Genomic DNA, 19,443 nt, shown 5'->3' with positions numbered 1-19,443 from the left:
GAAGGGAAGTTTTCCCTCGGAAGGGAAAACAGCCCAACACCTGGGGAGGATAACTTTCCCTCGGAAGAGAAAGTAGTCCAACCCCTGGAGGCAGACCTCTCGGCAGTGCTCTTTGCTTCCTATCAACAACCCTTGTTCAAGTGGAAAGTCTGCAGCGAGCGCTGAGAAAACGTAGCCGGAGCTAGTTCATCGAGGTCAGCGTACTGATCAGGAGCTGCCACAGGCGCAGAAGAACAGCAAAGTGACAGCTGATTCCACAGGAACAAATGGCACTGCTCTTCTACGTCAGCTACCTTAGCCGAACGAAGAAGTACGGCATTGGTAACTGAGAAAAAATTAAAAAAATTATGAAAGCAAAACTCCCTCTGGAGCAGCACCTAATCCGCGGACAGCATAGGTGTGGACCCGAGAGAACAGACACAAATTAAGGAGTGCGTACTCCCTCCCCGGCGAATCGGCGGGAGAAGAGCAGAAGCATAAAAACTGTAACAAAACAAGAATTACAATTAATTCAGTTGACAAAACTACTCAGGAGAACCACTCAACCTTCCGGCAGGAAGGGGATTCCTCAAGGGGGAGCGGACAAGCTAAGGTCATGCGCACCCTCCACCTGAAAGAAAGGCTGTAGGACCATCGTCCCAAGAAGGAGAGCGGAGTCGAAGCTGAAAAGTTAGGTTACAAACAGTTATTATTTCACTTATTAATGAAGAAAACCATTCGGAACCGCAACCTAACAAGAGAACGGGAAAGGTGTTCCCCCACAAAGAGTCTGCCGGCCGCCATGTAAAGTGAGCAGCACTGTCAGCGGGAAAGAGCAAGACCGAAGTCAACCTCTGTGAAGGCTGCAAGCATATTCCCTCCGTGAATACGGGGGGGAGGGCGACGTTAACATCCGAACAACGTATCCAAATGATGATGACTTCCCTGTGGCAGCAGCCAAGTCACTTAGAATGCCACCCGCCAACGGGATGTCCGTTATCCAAGAAAGCAAGGTTGTAAGGGAAGGATCTCCGCCCTTGAGAACCTGTCGCACTACGATGTGAAAGCTTAAAATATCACATTAGTCAGAGCTCAGCTCCTGCACAGGAAAGAGCTCCCAGCCAGCACTTACCCGGCACAGGAGACACCTCAAGATTACCTCCTTCACTGACAGTCGTCCTTAGACTTGGCTAGCTATTCTTATTCAGCTAGTCGAGAATCAGGCTCGGAGTCCAGGCTTCTGCTTGGCTGAAATTTTCAGCTCTGCCATTGTCTGTTGACTTTCAGATGAGAGCTTATAGTAAAACCTTCATTTGTTGGTTCTGCTATGACAGATGACACCAGCACTGCCAGGACCTGTGTCACCCAGACCGGACAAAACGTAAGGAATGACAGGCCTACTACTATCACCACGAGACATACTTCATCTCTGCTTAGGCTGTTGCCCAATTGATGGACATCGAGCATCTCTTCTCCATGGATGCAGTGCACCATGGGATATTTTGTAGATGTGACCACTGTAACCTCTACCATGACCTCCTGTACCGAATCATCACTGATAAAAACAGGGAGACACCAGTATACAAAAAGGCCCTACTGAAGTACAACATCCCATTTGACAAACCACTGCCATTCCATTCTCCAGACACTTAAGCTACTAAAGAACCTGAACAACCCTGCCACCTCCTCACGACCTCAAACAGCTGTCCCTATCCTTGCACCTTCCATCCCTGCCCCTGCTTCCAATAAGAAGAGAAAATCCAAAAACCCACCAGCTGCCAGCCAAGTTGTCTAGAACCCACTGTTCCTGTTCCTGCTCCTGAGATTCTTCTGTTCCTGCCACTGTTCCTGTTTCTACCACTGCTCCTGTTCCTGCTCCAGACAGTCAGTCACCAGACTGTAACTGCACCGTGTGTCTTACTCACCTCCTTGCTGAGGCCTCTACAACACTTCACCAGCCTGTAGAGACCAGTCCAGCACTTCAAGTCACCCCAGGTCAGCAAAATGCAGCAATAATATTATTAAAAAAAAAAAAAAGAGAGAGAGAGAGAGAGAGAGAGAGAGAGAGAGAGAGAGAGAGAGAGAGAGAGAGAGAGAGAGACTAACCTGCTCCTAAAAGTTTGATGACAGAATTGGTGTGAAACAGTTCTCTGGCAGCTAACACAGCATCCTGTCCATGTACTGTGAAGTACTCCCCTCTATCAAAAATTCTTACAGTCGTATTTGATTTCTGAAAGTGAAAACATTAATTACATAGACATTAGAAATAATTTCTTTTCAATTTTCATGATCTCTACACTAATAATGAAAAAAAAAATAAGTTAAATCAGAAATATTCAAAACCAGACACTGCAGTCTTTACAATGCAAATGTCAACAATTTGACCTATGTATGTTGACTATATGTGCTTCCTACCATGCAGCAATTCTCCACAAATAAATTAAATAAAAGAAGGGAACTCACTTTCCTCCATGATACGACAAATTCGTAGATAATTTGTATTTTTCCTAACTATACAAAGCTTAGCTATTCAATAAGGGTATTACTTTCGGCGTAGCTGAAATGACGAAACATTAAATTTCAACGAGGGTTAACTACCCATACCGCTAGTTAGCGGGGGTACGGGAGGGTAGCTTCCTACCGCACCCCGCCCCTCACACACCTGTGATTGAGCTCACTTTGCTTGGAGGTAGGACTTCAAGAGGGATAGGGCTGGCGGGTAAGTTTGCTTAAATAGCTATGGTTAAGAAAAATACAAATTATCTATGAATATGTCATTTGTTCTGTAACTGGAATACAAACCACGCTATTTAATAGGGGTGATTTACCCATTAGGTAGGGTGAACGTCCCAGCCAATCTGGCTGGCTTTACCCGGGGGCTCCTTATCCGAGTATATCAGTACTCAAAAATAAGGAGTCCTTGCACCTCGCTAAAACCTTTCGCGGCCTACGCAAGCTGTGTGTTGAGGTATGTAGAAGTGTGACTGTCCAGGTAAAGTTATTCAGAGTTCTTTAGAAGGAAAAACTGTGTAACTAGGACTTTCCCAATACGACCTCGTCAGGGTATGGGGACGCAACAGTATTAGTCTTAATACTAGGTACACAAGGGATCATGGTTTACCTGCAGTGGTTTGAGGTCAGCTGTGCAGAGAACCCAGTATACTGCTTTCCCCAAGAGAGGGGAGAATGAAGAAAAGAATAAGGGTCAGTCAAACCTTTTCATTCATGCAGACTAAAACCAGGTAATAATGCCCCCAACCTTCTGCTACTTGTCCAATAAGTAGCTTGGGGTTTTAAACCAGCTACTATGCAGCTACCACAGGACCGATAGAGAACGTATCGAGTCTCCTGTGGGTCACGTCTTGCAGGTAGTGGGATGTGAATGTGGTCTGACGATTCCACAACCTAGCTTGAAGAACCTGCGTCACTGAGAAGTTTCTCTTGAATGCCAGGGACACAACTACACCCCTGACATCATGAGCTCTGGGGCAACGTGAAGGAGGGTCTGGATTCAATGCATGGTCTATGACCTTGCAAATCCATGCTGAGATGGTGTTCTTGGTGACCCTCCTCTTGGTCCTTCCTGTGCTGACAAATAGTGCAGGCACACGGGGACGGACTGCGGCTGTTCTCTTAAGATACAGCCTCAAACTCCTCACTGGACATAGTAAGAGATGGTCTGAGTCATCTTTTACAGTACGGAGAATAGAAAGCCGGAAGGAGTCGAATCAGGGATCCGCTACTCCCGGGTTCTGAGTCTCGGCAATAAACTCAGGGACAAAGCTGAACGTTACCTCTCCCCATCCCCTTGAATGGGCGATGACGTATGGGAGATCAAAACGTTCACTGACTCGTTTGGCCGAAGCCAAAGCTAGCAGGAACACCGTCTTCCAAGTAAGGTGGCGATTGGTTGCCTGGCGTAATGGCTCATAGGGAGGTCTCTTAAGAGACCTGAGAACTCGAACCACGTTCCATGGGGGAGGTCTTGCTTCTGACTGGGTGCTAGCGATGAAATGTCCATTCCTTTCAGTCTGAAGGCAAGGGTTAAGGCTGAGCGATAGCCTTTTACTGCCGAGACTGATAGGCACATTTCTTCACGAAAATACACGAGAAACTCCGCTATTGTTGGAATAGTGGCATCGAGTGGAGAGATACCCCTTCCACGACACCAACCACATTAGACTTTCCACTTTGCCTGGTAGACTGCTGCTGATGACTTACGCAGGTATCCAGACATCCTAGTCGCAACTTGTATCAAAAATCCTCTCTGAGAGAAAAGATGCTGGAGTCTCCAGGTGTGAAGTTGTAGTGAAGCTACGGCTTTGTGGAATATGTTGGCATGTGGTTGTTTGAGTAGATTGTGTCGTGGAGGGAGTTCTCTTGGGGGCTCCGTTAGGAGCTGCAGAAGGTCTGGAAACCATTCTGCGTGATGCCATAGCGGAGCTATGAGGGTCAATGAAAGATTGACCGATGTTCTGGTCTTGTTGAGTACCCTCCTCATCAGACAGAACGGGGGAAAGACGCAAACGTCGATGTTGTCCCACCGTTGTTGGAAAGCATCTTGCCAGAGAGCCTTGGGATCTGGGACGGGAATAATACAGCAGAAGCCTGAAGTTCAGGGCCGTTGCGAAGAGGTCCACAGTCAGAGAACCCCACAAAGCTTGGACTAAAAATAAACATTGACAAAACAAAAGCAATGACAATCAAAGCCCCAAACCCTGTACAACCACTCACAATAGGAATGGAACCCCTAGAATGGGTGGACAGATACACATACCTGGGAGTAGTAATAGACAAACAGCTCACTTTAAAGCATGAGATAAAATATCTCAAGGAAAGAACAAATGCCAGAAATACAGCTATGGGATATATGATCAGGCTCAATGATGGAGCAAATGAACACGTCCAAAAGAAATATTATCTGGCCTGTTCCAGATCATTAGTAGATTATGCCGCCCCAACACTCCTGGGGCTAACAGATCTACAAATGATGGAGCAAATGAAGGTGTGAACACTGTGATGTCATACCACAACAAGCCCTCCTGCACTATCTACTAGAATGCAGAGAAACAGCACAGCTACGAGGTGATCTACATGTAGACACCAACTCACCACAGGCTGTGAAAGAAGCGGCCACACTGGCAAAAGCAATTGTCGAAAGCATAGATGCACACGCACAGTTGCTTTCAACACTACCTCCACCAAGGTAAGACCTCATCATTTCATGCACCATCTCATCCCCTCATTGTAAGGCTCTATTCACATCATCCCCTTTAACTTCTCAACTAACCTACCACTAAAAATCTCTCCGCAGGGACCCTAGGGAGTAAAGGGTTGGACAACCCCACCTGCACAGTTTTTCTCTAATCTTCAAAAGCCTTACACCCCCAATTTTCAAACTACCACTATCCGAGAAATGATGGCCCTCTACCACTACCACCATCATCCTTACCCTATCCACATCTTTTTCTACTACTAAAAACCTTTCAAATTTCCATTAATGCAATCACCTTAGAATTTTTACAGATCACCTACGGCCCAACCAAGGGAAAGGCCCGTGCCAACAACAAGTGTTGGCTTTAATACCCCAAGAAGAAGAAGAAGGCTACTAGATGATCCAAAGACCACTCGGTACCCACTATCTGAGATGCTCTGCTCAGGTTGTCGGCGAGCACATTCCTTTTGCCCGGAATGAAGCGTGCCGATAGTGGTATCAAGTGGATTTCGGCCCATCTCAGTATCTCTACTTCTAGATGGGCTTAGCTGCTGCGAAAAAGTACCTCCTTGCTTGTTGATGTAAGCCATTACTGTGGTGTTGTCGCTCATCACCACCACTGAGTGGCCTGCCAGGAAATGTTGGAACTGATGAAGGGCCAGAAAAACGGCCTTCATCTCTAGGAGATTTATGTGGAGGTACCTGCCAGAATGCGTGTTCTGATTCTTGTTGGTCTCCTCCTGATGTTGGACTCGCAGCGAAGTCTCCTTCTGTCCCCAAGAGCTCTTCTTGAGGTAAGTCATGGACATTCCTTGAGTGGCTGGCTGTCTCCGTTCTAGTCGTGGTGGAGGACTTTGGCAGAGTCTTGGAGTCTTTAGACTCCTTCCGAGGAAGGAGGTAAGACTCCAACATCGAAGGCATGAGTGTCATATCCCTTCTGATCCCAGATTGAGGGGAACTCTCTGCATGAAGGGAGGTTTCCTCCAACGGTGGGATGGAGGAGTGTCTCTCCTCGCGCGATTCCCTTGGTGAAGGATGGTCTTCATCAGACAGGGAGGGAGAGTATCCCTGGGGAGATACTGGAGGGACTAGCCTTGATGGTCTGCACGGAGTCAGCTTCACCCTTGGAGAAGTGACCGCATCAGAAAATCCTCTTTTCCTCTTCAAAGGGGTAAAGGAAGCCATGGTTCCGTGTCTTGAGTCCAGATCTATAGGTTGCTCTGACAAGCGGTCAGACAGGTCAGGCTTGAATGCCTGTGTTACAGCTCTGACTAAGGCACTGAACCAAGGCTGCTGACTGACTGATGCACTGTCAGACATATCCCCTGAAGGGAAAGGGACCGAAGGTTCCCTACGAGGAGTCACCGTAATAGGTGGGTCTACCTTAGAAGGTAGTTTAGGGATCCCGAACCCCTCTGCTTGTGCCTGTTTCACTTCTCCAGCAGGGCACGCAGGAATGCGTTTGCGGGAAGGGGAATGAGGCGTTGGTGACCTTGCCGGGTGTAGATCCTAAGCCCGTGCCTATTGGCTCGCGTGCGCGGAAGAATATTGGCGCGCAGGAGAGTATTAGCGTGCATGCGGGCGAGCAGGAAAGTATTGGCGCGCGTGAGCAGGTGAAAGTTGGCGCGTGGTGGTGCGTGAGCAGGTGAAAGTTGGCGCGTGGTGGCGCGTGAGCAGGTGAAAGTTGGCGCGTGGTGGCGCGTGAGCAGGTGAAAGTTGGCGCGTGAGTAGGTGAAAGTTGGCGCGTGCGCATGTCTTTGAGCGTGCGCATGTCTTTGAGCGTGCGCTTGGGAGAGACTTGGCACGCAGGAGAGCCCGGATGTCCAGGAGAGCGCTGGAGCTCATGTGAATGCTGGTGTGCAGGTGAGCACTGCATTGCACAGCCTGCTTCACCTACAGTGTTGGTGAGCAGAAGAATAATGGCGCGCAGGCATTTTTTGACACGCAGGTAAGCACTGGCTGGCACGCAGGAGTGTTGCCACACAGGAGAGCGCTGGCGCGCAGGTGAATGTTGGCGTGCAGGAGGGCGCTGGCGCGTAGATCATGGGCGAGTAGGCACAGGGTGCGCAGAAGATTGCTGATACGCAGGAGATCGTGGGAGAGCAAGCACGTTGTAGTGCGCTGGAACGTGGGCAACCCAGGGTGTGTGAGCAAGCGCTGGAGAGTCTGGAGGGGCAGAGGAGTTGGATGATAAGGTACGAGACACCTCTGACACTATAACATCAACGAGGGTCAGAGGATCTACCTCTGACAGTGACGGTGACTGCTGAACAATAGCACCCATGTGGATGAACTGTAGCAAAGCTTCCTTGGAGGGCGGTCTATGCTACTATTTGACGGTCTCTCGTAAGAGGCCGAACGAGTAGGAGCTTCGGAAGGGGGTCAGGAGACGGAAGAAGAGGCCTTAGGTTTTTCTCTCTTCGAAAGAACCTTTGAAGGAGAAATATCCAGCTTGGACTTCTTCTTCCGCCGTCGCCCAAACCTCTCCCACTGGGAGGAAGACCACTCCCTACACTCATTACACTTATTTACGCTATCACACCGTTGATCTCTGCATACAGGACAAAAGATGTGAGGATCAGTCTCCACCACCGACATAAACATCCCACAAGGGCGGCCGGAGAGTCCAGGGCAGGTGCACATGGTCGCAGAAGTCAACTTCACAAACACACACTAAGAGAAAAAGAAAAAGCAAAAGTCATTAATGGCTGCCAATATTCGGCGAGGATGAAGAGCGGCAACGTCCGTTCACCATCCGAGCCGAAAGCAAAGTGAGCTCAATCACAGGTGTGTGAGGGGGGGCGGTAGCAAGCTACCCTCCCCTACCCCCCGCTAACTAGCAGTGTGGGTAGTTAACCCTCGTTAAAATCTAATGGCTCGTCATTTCGGCTACGCCGAAAGTAATGCCCCTATTAAATAGCTTGGTTTGTATTCCAGTAAGGGAACAATACCTAATTAGTAAAAGGATACTCTCACTTCTTTAGCACACCAATCAAAATTTTAAGTGAACAAACAAATATACCCATCAGTGAATTTCTTTATCACATCAATCAAAATTTTAAGTGAACAAACAAATGTACCCATCTGTGAATTAATCCAAAGAAATGTAAACCCATCTACCCAAATTTAAACAAATCACCTAATACAAAAGTAAAGACTTACTTCCGGAAGATTTCGAAGGAATGAGAGGAAGCCCTGCTCACCAGCTCCTTCTGAAAAGTTAAACATCCTATAAGCCAAACATCTATTTTTCTTAGGATATATTAACAAAAATTACCAAGCTCTGCATTTCAAAGGGTTATGTTTCTACACTCCATGTACTTTAACTCACAATATCTCAACAAATTTCTCTCTCCTGAAATAATTTCATTCAAATCTCATGTAACTTCAATGAAAATTTAATACTTCTTTACAAAATATGACAAATTTGAAGATAATTTGTATTTTTCCTAACCATACAAACCTTAGCTATTTACATTGGGTTTACCTTTTAGCGCAGCTGAAATGGCGAGCCATTAGAATTTAACGAGGGTGTATTACCCCCGCGCTAGTTAGCGGGGGGGGGTAGGGGAGTGGTAGCTAGCTACCCCTCCCCCCCCCCCTCACACACAGATGAATGCTCACTTTCACTTAGAGGTAGGACTTGTCTTGGGGGACAGGGCTGGCGGGCAAATATGTGTAAATAGCTAAGGTTTGTATGGTTAGGAAAAATACAAATTATCTTCGAATTTGTCATTTGTTCCGTAACCGAAATACAAACCACGCTATTTACATTGGGTGACTTACCCATTAGGTAGGGTGGAAAGTCCCCAGCCATACTGGCTTTGGCTTTACCCGGGGACTCAGAATCCGAGTGAGTAGCACTCGAGAAAAAGAGTCCCTGCACCTCACAAGTTCCTTGCTCCGCAAGGAACCGTGTGGCCTACATAAGCTTGTGTGTGAAGGAAGAAGTGTGACCCATCCTAGGCAGTTGACCTGGAGTTCCAGAAGGGACTCTGGGTTAGGACGTTCCCAATACCACCTCGTCAGGGTATGGGGGACGCGACAGTATTGACTCAATACTCGGAACACAAGGAAGCATGGTTTACCTGCAGAGGTTCGAGGTCAGCTATGCAGAGACCAGGATGCTGCTTCCCCGTAGAGGGGATGATGAAGAAAGAAATAAGGGCCAGACCTACCGTATATTTCCGCGTATAAGACGACCCTATATTCCAAAATTTAACCATTAAAAATGGGGGGTCGTCTTATACTACCGTTATAAAAATCACACCTTGAATTCTGTCAGGTTTATCAGTAGGTTAGTCTAGGTTGAGGTGCGATAACCACCGACACACATGAAATGATTTACATTAATATATAAATGTATAATGAAAGTAATGAAACAATTTTTACCATATATATTATTGGCATATCTACAAAAAGGGCATAAATGATAAATTCGAGGAATAATTCCAACTTTTAACCATACGCGCACAGCTGAGAAAATGTAAACATCGAGTATTGGTTGCGTTGTTAGCAACTTTTTTTCTCGCTAACCTTTCAGTAATTTTAATGCTAGTGTTAATTACGATAGTAATAACATATAGGATATCATAACATTTATTTGTTTAAAAATTATTAGTTTTAGCTGTAAATAACGATTTTGGATTACAAACGGTACAATCTTTATTTCTCAATAAAAATTACGGTACATTACAGTACAGTATTGCATTTAAAACCTAAAAATTTGTAAAACTTTATTTCCAATTAATATTAAACATCAAACCTGCGACATGTATAAATCTAACACCACTAAAACTCCTCACAGTTATCACTGTCTGTTTCGAAAAGCTGTTCGAACATATCACGAGATTTATCATATACGCCATCATCGTAAGGATTCCAGTCCGGTTCCGGTGAGTCGACTTTGGCTTCGTCATCGCATTCGTACAATAAATCGTCTTCACTGCCATCCATGGCATTTGAGATACCGTATTTTTTAAATTATTTTATGACACTTTCCACCTTTACATTATTATATGCTTTTATAACAAACTCGCAAAGAACATAAAAGAAGAAGAAAGAGGAGGAACGGGCATTTCGTACGTGAGCAGCTGATGAGCGTAAACAAAGCAATACAGGCTCGGTGATGCGTGTTCTAAGAAAACAATAAAGGATTTGTTTTGTTATTTCATTTATTTTTAATGTATAAGGATACAGTAAGTAATAACACAATCTTTACATAACCTATATTTCATAAGATATCTGGTGTTGCAAAAGCTAGCCTAGGCTATACACAGATGGTTTTATGATTGAGCAGTCGTCTTATACTACCGATATGAGATAAATTCATAAAAATTTGCTCAAATTTTGTACCTCGTCTTATATGAAGGTCGCCTTATACGCGGAAATATACGGTACTTCTTTCGTTCATGCAGACTAAAACCTGATAACAATGCCCTCAACCTTCTGCTACCTGTCCAAAAAGGAGCCTGAGGTTAGACCAGCTGTTGTGTAGCCACCACAGAGCGATAGAAAACGTATCGAGACTCCTGTGGGTCACGCCCTGCAGGAAGCGGGCTGCGAAGGTCATTAGACGCTTCCAGACTCCAGCTTGTAGCACCTGCGTCACAGAGTAGTATTACTCGAAGGCGAGGGACATTGCGATGTATCCAACATCGTGCTGTAGGGCGACGTGACGGGGGAGGGTCTGGAGACAGGTCGAGATGAATGTCCTTGAGTCCGGGCTGAAGAGGTATACTGGTGACTCTCCCCCGTGTCCTCCTTGTGCTCCCAAATCGGCTGCAACTGAGGACAAACTGCAGCTGTTCCCAAAGCTAACCTCTCGATTCCTTTACTGGCAAGAAAGAGAAGGTCTTGGGACATCAGATACAGAATGGAGACGCGAAATCTTGAAGGAATTGGACCGAAGGGCCGGGACCCCCAGATTCTGAGTCTAGCCAACAACTCAGGAGCAAACCTGAATGTTGCCTTCCCCTCTTCCTTAGAAAGGGCGGAGTTGTACGAGACCAAGAAGATTGCTTACACACTGGCCGTGGCCAGAGTGAGCAGGAGACCCAAGGCGGAATACAATCCGAGGCCTGTCGTAAAGAATCTTGAGAAGATCTCTTAAAGGACTAAAAGTCCGAGCCATGCTCCAAGTTGGAGGTCTTCCTCCGACTAGGGCAGGGACGATCGTAGCTTCGCATGAGTGAGGAAAGATCCAGCAGGCAGGAAAAAGTTATTCCTTTAAGCCTGAAGGTCAGGGAAAGGCTGAGCGACAGGCTTCATTGCCGAGATCGGAAAGGAGTTTCCTCCCGCCGAAAGGCAATAAGACCGTTATTGCTGGAGAAGAGGCCTCAAGGGAAGAGGTATATCTCCCACGGCACCAACCACCGAAGACTCTTCACTTTGCCTTGAAGACCCCTGCTGATGACTATCGCAGATGACGCGACCTCCGAACCGCGACTGTAGCGGGTTGTCTCTTCTTGAGGAAGAAGCGTAGTGTCTCCAGGCATGAAGCCGAAGCGACACCCCGGTTCGGGAGAGATGTCGCAGTGTGGTTGTTTGAGTAGTCTGCGCCGTGGGAGAAGCTCTCCCGGGAGTTCCGTCAGAGGAAGCAGAGGGTCCAGAAACCGTTCTGCGCATAGTCCCAGTGGAGCTCTCCCATTGAAAGGTTGAAAGACAACCTGGTCTTGTTGAGACCCATTGTCCACAGACAAAAAGGAGGGAAGACGCAGCGTCGAAGTTGTCCCACCATCACCGGACATCTTGCCAGAGTCTCGGGGTCTGAGACTGGGGGGGAAGAACAGCGGAAGCTTGAGGTTCCAAGCTGTCGCGATCAGGTCCCCCAGACCAGGACTTGCGGGTTACTCAAGGTCAAAGACCCCCAGGTACACTCTCTCTACGAGGCTCTGCTCGGATAGTCGGAGAGAACATTCCTCTGCCTGGAATGAGAGAGCCGATGGTGGTATTGAGAGAATCTCAATCATCCCGGTATCTCTACTGCAAGATGTGAAGGTGTGAAAATGCGTCCCCTGCTGGTTAGAACACGCCAGAGTCATGAAGTCGACACGCACGGGGCGACTCGGCAGGAGCTGTAGGATCTGTAGAGGGGCCAGACTACGGCCCCTAAGCCTGCCTGAATGATGGAGAGGTATCCTTCAGGTCTTGACCATAGGCCTGGACCGGAACATGCCCCCCCCCCTTTCCTTTGACGAGTCCGAGAACAGCATCAAGAATGTGGGGAAAGGACGAGAATATCCACTACCATCAAGAGGTTCCATAGGTCAACACCCATTGCAGGTCTAATAGTTCCGCTGGTCCCATAGGGGCCAGGAAGTCCGGTTAAACGTTGCCTGAAACCACCGGAACTTGGACCGCCCCACATGGAACTTATCCTGAGGCGACCGTTCGGACTATAGACGGGTCAATGAGGAAAGGAGAACTAGGAAACGTCCCAAGGTAGGGCTGAAAGCTCTGCTTGACTGAGAACAGGTACTGCGACTCTCCTCAGTCTTGCCACAGTCAACTGAAAGGAAGGCTCGGAGGATGTGGCAACAGAATCTGGCGTCCCCAGGTGGTCACCCATCCAAGTTCCGACCAAAACCGACGTTGCTTAACCTCGCTGGACGGACGAGAAGCGGAGTTTCCAACGTGGTAAGGCCGTTGACTCAATATCATGGCCAGATACTCCAGATGTTGAGGCAGAAGAAGAGAAGGCTCCAAGCAAAATACCATGAACCCACACTCATGGTAAGCATCCGGAACCTTGTCCTGGCGCTGAAAAAGGTCGAACCCGAGCCTACCGGAGTTGACCAGCCCTCCAAAAAGCAGAGGAGGCGGAAGCCTGCACCTGAGCGGCCATCAGGAACGCAGGGAGAGTTCTCTGGGGAAAAAAACCTGCTATGCCACGGCGGGATAGCCACACTGCATCATAAGCAGGAATACTTGCAGTCTAGGCTGAATTCGACGAGCTCCCTGGAAGATGGATGGAATGGAAACTGAAAGTACCCGTCCTTCCGATCCAGGGTTTAAGGAGTCCTGTCGCCTCGTTACCAGTCTGATCGATTATGCTGTTCTACGCTGGCCGAAGTTTGTTCGACAAACTTGATCAGGGCTGAGAGGTCGACTACGGAACTCCCCTCTCAGATCCTTCCTTACAAGAAAGGATCGACTGAAGAGGCCGGGGGTGAAGCCGTCGATGATCCTATGGAGGACCTTCGCCTAAGGTATGGATCATTCTGCCCAACCGGGCAACTCTTGCCGACGCTATGGCATAGAGGTTCAGAGACACTGAATTCGCTGACAGAGACGGCAGGCGCGATATCCTTGGCTGATCACAGAGATTGTGCGGGAATGGGCATCGGGAAGCTGTCATCCGGATGAGTAACCTTAAGCATCCTCCCAGCGAGAAACCTGCAATCCTAGAGTTCGTGAACTCTGCCGCTCCTTTTAGGACTATGCGCCCCCGGGGGAGCCTCCCGTGCCATCTGTTCCTGACAGGAGGAAACTGCAATTGGACACCTTGTCCCAGTTGTCGTAGCCGATAACTTAGGCCGACGTGGTTGAAAGAAAAGGGCGCTGGAGCCCTGCAGAGTCTGGAAGAAAGCGCCTTGGAGGAGTGAAAACGGAAGTCGATTTCCTCCGCACTGCCGCTGTCTAAGTCTCTGTCCGTTGGCACAAACAAACTCTTCTCAAGGATGGAAGGGTGTCTGAGGTCGTCGACCTCCACAGATGAGACACCCGAAGGAAGCCATCAGTCAGCGCGTCCAGATGGTACAATATCGAGCTTGTCCGCAAGTTAGATACTTAACGACGAAAGGCCAAGGTGCCTGAGCTAGAGAGGAGGAAAGTACCCATGATCTTCCTGTAGCTTCCTTGAACCAAACCTCGGGCCGTAACCGAGGAGGGGAAGGACTTGGTAAGCCCCCAGAGGAAGGGGTAAGCAGACACCCCTTGGCCGATGGCGAAATCTCGAACGGAAAGCCCCCCGCCAAAAATCCATCCAGGGAATGACAGGGGAGGGCTAACCGAGGTTCTGGAAAGAGGAGTGTTGCTCAGACCTCCCTGAAGTTTCTTCCTATTCTTGCAAGTGCCATGCTCTGCGTTTACGGGGTGAGGCCGTGTTCTGAAAATACGCTCCAGAAGAACTTGCCAGGCTGCCCATGCTGCGAAAACCCCAATGGGAATCGTGGTCGCAATCGCCCTGGAGCTCGCGCGATGGTAATTCAAAGATTTGCGCGTGGGCGAACGTGGAAGCACCCATGCGCGGTCACGCAGGAACGCAAACGAAGGTGAGCGAAGGAGCGCAGAAGGAGGGCGAGCGTGGTAGGAAGGGCGAGAGCTGGTGGTCGGCGAGCGATAACCCATAGACGAGCAATGGATACTGCAAGAATTAAGCCGACGTTCGTGCGAAGAAAAACTGTAGGTTCGCGCGACGGAACACCGTCGGTCCGCGCGACGGAACACCGTTGGTCCGCGCGACGGAACACCGTCGGTTCGGGCGACGGAACACCGTCGGTTCGGGCGACGGAACACCGTCGGTCCGCGCGACGGAACACCGTCGGTCCGCGCGACGGAACACCGTCGGTCCGCGCGACGGAACACCGTCCGTCCGCGCGACGGAACACCGTCCGTCCGCGCGACGGAACACCGTCCGTCCGCGCGACGGAACACCGTCCGTCCGCGCGATGGAATACCATTGGTTCACGCGCGGGCGAACATTGGAGAGCATGTGCGCGGACTCGCATGAGCGTAGACGTGCAGGCATGTGGGCGTGTGGGCGCGCAGGCGAATGATCGCACGGGAGCGCAGGCAAGCGGGCGAGCGGTCGCGCGGGGGCGCAGGCGAACGGTCGCACGGGCGCACAGGCGAGGCGAGGTTGGGCAGGTGAACGAGCGCGAGTCCGAGGCGGCGAACGCAAGCGTTAGCGCGATGGCGAGGAAACGCGCTGCCGCGTGGGCGAGGAAGACCGCTGGCGATATGGATCAACAGGCGATCGGTGGTGAGGTGGTGAGCGCTAACGCGCAGGTTGGCAATGGCGCGTTGTGGCATGTCGACGCGTTGGCGAGCGATGGCGAGCAGCATGCGCAGGTGGGCGATCGCGCGATGGCGAGCAGCATGCGCAGGTGGGCGATCGCGCGATGGCGAGCAGCATGCGCAGGTGGGCGATCGCGCGATGGCGAGCAGCATGCGCAGGTGGGCGATCGCGCGATGGCGAGCAGCAAGCGCAGGTGGGCGATCGCGCGATGGCGAGCAGCATGCACAGGTGGGCGATCGCGCGATGGCGAGCAGCATGCGCAGATGGGCGATGGCGAGCTAGTAGCTGGCGAACCATGTTCCTTCAGAAGTGTTGGAGAACGTTGGCGTGCCGGCTGTAACACACGCTGGCAATCCGGAGATCGCCGAGAGACAGGTGATCGCTGACGTGTAGAACGCTGTTGAATAGGCGATACTAAAATCGCCTGTGCACGTTGGCGAGCAGGTGAACGCTGGCGAGCAGGTGATCGTTGGCGAGCTGATGATCGCTGACGAGCAGAAGGCAACGCGTGGAAGCCTGCGCATAGAAGAAGAGTCCTTGACCCAGACCTGAACCGAAGTTCTAGATCGCGAGGGCGAACGTGGGCACGTAACAGGAACTAACAGGAACAGCAGGGATGATCATCATGAGAGCGCTGACGAACAGGAGAGCGCTGATGAGCAGGAGAGCGCCTGTGCGCTAATACTGAGCAGGAGCAGGAGAGAACACAGCAGAAGGGCGCGCAGGGGAACCCTGACACGCAAGGGAAGAACCCCCGTGGGAGGCAACCCTTTGCCCCGAAGGGAACGTTGTCCGTCGGGAGACAGATGTCCATCGGAAGACCGTAGCCTGTCCGCCGGGAGACTGATGTCCGTTGGAAGACTGATGTCCGTTGGAAGACCGTTGTCCGTCGGGAAGACCGTTGCCCGTCGGAAGACGAGATCAGACTGCTGTCCATCTGCACCAAGGCGGAAGATCAAGAAAAAGGAGTTGTAGGCTGCAAACGGAGATTCAAAAAGGCGCCTCTTAGCACCCTTATAGGGAGATGAGAGGCCCTTACGACGAGGCGGACGGTGGGCCTTACGGCGAGGGAGGCCAACAGCAACAGCAGCAGAAGAATCCTCCGAAGAGGAGTCTCTATGAGTGTACTCTCTCGCGAACGAAAGAGAAACACTTCGTAGAAGAGACTGGTCAGCCAGTGACCTAAAAGGAGCAATCCTCCGAAGAGGGGCTCCTGCAGTTGCCCAGCCCCTTGAGCGAAACTGCAGGTGTGACCGCTCAGCACCAAGAGCATAGTCGCACGAAAAAAAAGGCAAGAGAAGAACCCCCCAAAAGGGGAAAAACTCAAGCCTGGACAGGAAAAACTTCCCTCGGAAGGAAAGTTACCCGCCCAAGGAGGCAAGCCTCCTGAGAGTTCTAAAATGAACTGGAGAGCTGTCCGTAGTCACGGGAGTACTTCCAGTAGAAGGAGACACGCCCCTGACGAAAATACAAGGGGGGAGGCAGCAACAGCCGAATCCCCAGGCCTCAACAAGACAGCTCACACCGTTGCCATATTACAGAAACGAACTAGATCGGTAACTGTAAAAAAATAAAACAAAAATCATTAGTACACATTCACTCCCCCGGGAAGGCTCCGAAGAGGAATCCCGAGGGAAAGGAAACAAGAATTACACAACAGGCACGTGCCCTCACAACCACTTACCCTCACGGAAGGAGAGCTGTAACCAAAACAGAATTATAACAATTATAATTATGAAACTATGTAATTATGTAATTTAAAAATGAATGAACACTAAAGAAAGAACGAAAACCCCGAAAGGAATCGTTCTACAAGCTGAAAAAACAACTACAATTAGATTCAAAAACTAATTGAGACAAACGTACGGCGTAGCAACCCCCCCACACGGAAAGGAAGCTACAAGGGCGTAGTAACACGTAATAAAAGGGTGAACGACCTCAAGAGAGAGAGAAAGACCGAAGTCAAACTCGATTGCCACCCATAAAATTACGCCGTGGTGGCCTAACTGCCGAGGACACCACGTAGATATCGTACACTACACACACAAATCTGAAAAGGAAACTTACTGGTTTCTATACTCAAATATATATACAAACATGAAAACATGTTTACATATATATTGAGTAAAAGAAAAGTAAGCGATTAAGTAAAGACAAAACAAACAATGGCTGCCAAGAGAGGACCAAGACAGAGACGTCTGTCACAGTCCGAGCCAAAAGTGAAAGTGAGCATTCATCTGTGTGTGAGGGGGGGGAGGGGTAGCTAGCTACCACTCCCCTACCACCCCGCTAACTAGCGCGGGGGTAATACACCCTCGTTAAATTCTAATTGCTCGCCATTTCAGCTGCGCTAAAAGGTAAACCCAATGTAAATAGCGTGGTTTGTATTTCGGTTACGGAACAAAAAAAAATTTCACAAGTCAAATACATTAAACATATCAGAAATAAATACAGTGCAGTATTGTACCTGTATATTACAATTTTAAATACAACTGAATGTTTCTTTGGTGAAAAATGTTATTTTCATTAGTAAAATAAATTTTTGAATATACTTACCCGATAATCATGTAGCTGTCAACTCCGTTGCCCGACAGAATTCTACGGAAGGGATACGCCAGCGATCGCTATACAAGAGGGGGGTGTACTCACAAGCGCCACCTGTGGCCAGGTACTGCAGTACTTCTTGTTGACACCACCTCAATTTTTCCTCGGTCCACTGGTTCTATGAGGAGGAAGGGTGGGTCAATTAAATCATGATTATCGGGTAAGTATATTCAAAAATTTATTTTACTAATGAAAATAACATTTTTCAATATTAATCTTACCCGATAATCATGTAGCTGATTCACACCCAGGGAGGTGGGTGAAAACCAGTGTACATGTATATCAAGAAGCTAAGTATCCCGTATTTCATATTATCAGTTATTTAAAATAACAATGAAATTATAAGTACCTGGTAAGGAAGTCGACTTGAGCCATTACTCTGCCTTAAATAAGTTCGTCTTCCTTACTGAGCGCAGCGTTCCTCTTAGGAGGCTGAACAACTCTAAGGTGCTGAAGTATCAAGGGCTGCAACCCATACTAAAGGACCTCATCACAACCTTTAACCTCGGCGCTTCTCAAGAAAGAATTGACCACCCGCCAAATCAACAAGGATGTGGAAGGCTTCTTAGCCGACCGTACAACCCATAAAAAGTATTCAAGAGAAAGGTTAAAAGGTTATGGGATTATGGGAATGTAGTGGCTGAGCCCCCGCCTACTACTGCATTCGTTGCTACGAATGGTCCCAGGGTGTAGCAGTACTCGTAAAGAGACTGGACATCTTTGAGATAGAATGATGCGAACACTGACTTGCTTCTCCAATAGGTTGCATCCATAACACTCTGCAGAGAACGGTTCTGTTTGAAGGCCACTGAAGTAGCCACAGCTCCCACTTCATGTGTCCTTACCTTCAGCAAAGCAAGGTCTTCTTCCTTCAGATGAGAATGTGCTTCCCTAATCAGAAGCCTGAATAGTAAGAAACTGAGTTCTTAGACCTTGGAAAAGAAGGTTTCTTGATAGCACACCATAAGGCTTCTGATTGTCCTCGTAAAGGTTAAGACCTTTTTAGATAGTACCTAAGAGCTCTAACTGGGCAAAGTACTCTCTCCAGTTCATTCCCCACCAAGTTGGACAGGCTTGGGATCTCGAACGACTTAGGCCAAGGACGTGAAGGAAGCTCGTTTAGCAAAAACCGAGCTGCAAGGAACATGTAGCCGTTTCAGATGTGAAAACAATGATCCTGCTGAAGGCGTGGATCTCACTTACTCTTTTAGCTGTTGTCAAGCACACGAGGAAAAGAGTTTTTAATGTGAGGTCCTAAAAAGAGGCTGATTGGAGAGGTTCAAATCTTGATGACATAAGGAACCTTAGGACCACGTCTAGATTCCAGCCTGGAGTGGACAACCGACGTTCCTTTGAGGTCTCAAAAGACCTAAGGAGGTCCTGTAGATCTTTGTTGGTGGAAAGATCCAAGCCTCTGTGGCGGAAAACCGCTGCCAACATACTTCTGTAACCCTTGATCGTAGGAGCTGAAAGGGATCTTACTTTCCTTAGATGTAACAGGAAGTCAGCAATCTGGGTTACAGTGGTACTGGTTGAGGAAACTGCATTGGTCTTGTACCAGCTACGGAAGACTTCCCCTTGAGACTGATAGATTCTGAGAGTGGATGTTCTCCTTGCTCTGGCA

The 19,443-nt window shown here is 48.9% G+C and overlaps 1 protein-coding gene across 1 annotated transcript in view; it reads right to left on the bottom strand.

The window, feature by feature from the left end:
* Nucleotides 1-19,443, bottom strand: part of LOC137621508 (DNA mismatch repair protein Msh2-like) — a 139,465-nt gene that overhangs the window by 88,567 nt on the left and 31,455 nt on the right. The window contains exons 2-3 of the mRNA XM_068351861.1: nucleotides 8,357-8,406; nucleotides 2,086-2,209 (exon numbers count right to left, since the gene is read on the bottom strand). Of these exons, the coding sequence (XP_068207962.1) occupies nucleotides 2,086-2,209; nucleotides 8,357-8,406 (174 nt within the window). The remainder of the gene's footprint in view (nucleotides 1-2,085; nucleotides 2,210-8,356; nucleotides 8,407-19,443) is intronic.

This window comes from Palaemon carinicauda, chromosome 28 (assembly GCF_036898095.1).
Source record: "Palaemon carinicauda isolate YSFRI2023 chromosome 28, ASM3689809v2, whole genome shotgun sequence".
Lineage (NCBI taxonomy): Eukaryota > Metazoa > Arthropoda > Malacostraca > Decapoda > Palaemonidae > Palaemon > Palaemon carinicauda.
This window is presented reverse-complemented; position numbering and strand designations above follow the sequence as displayed.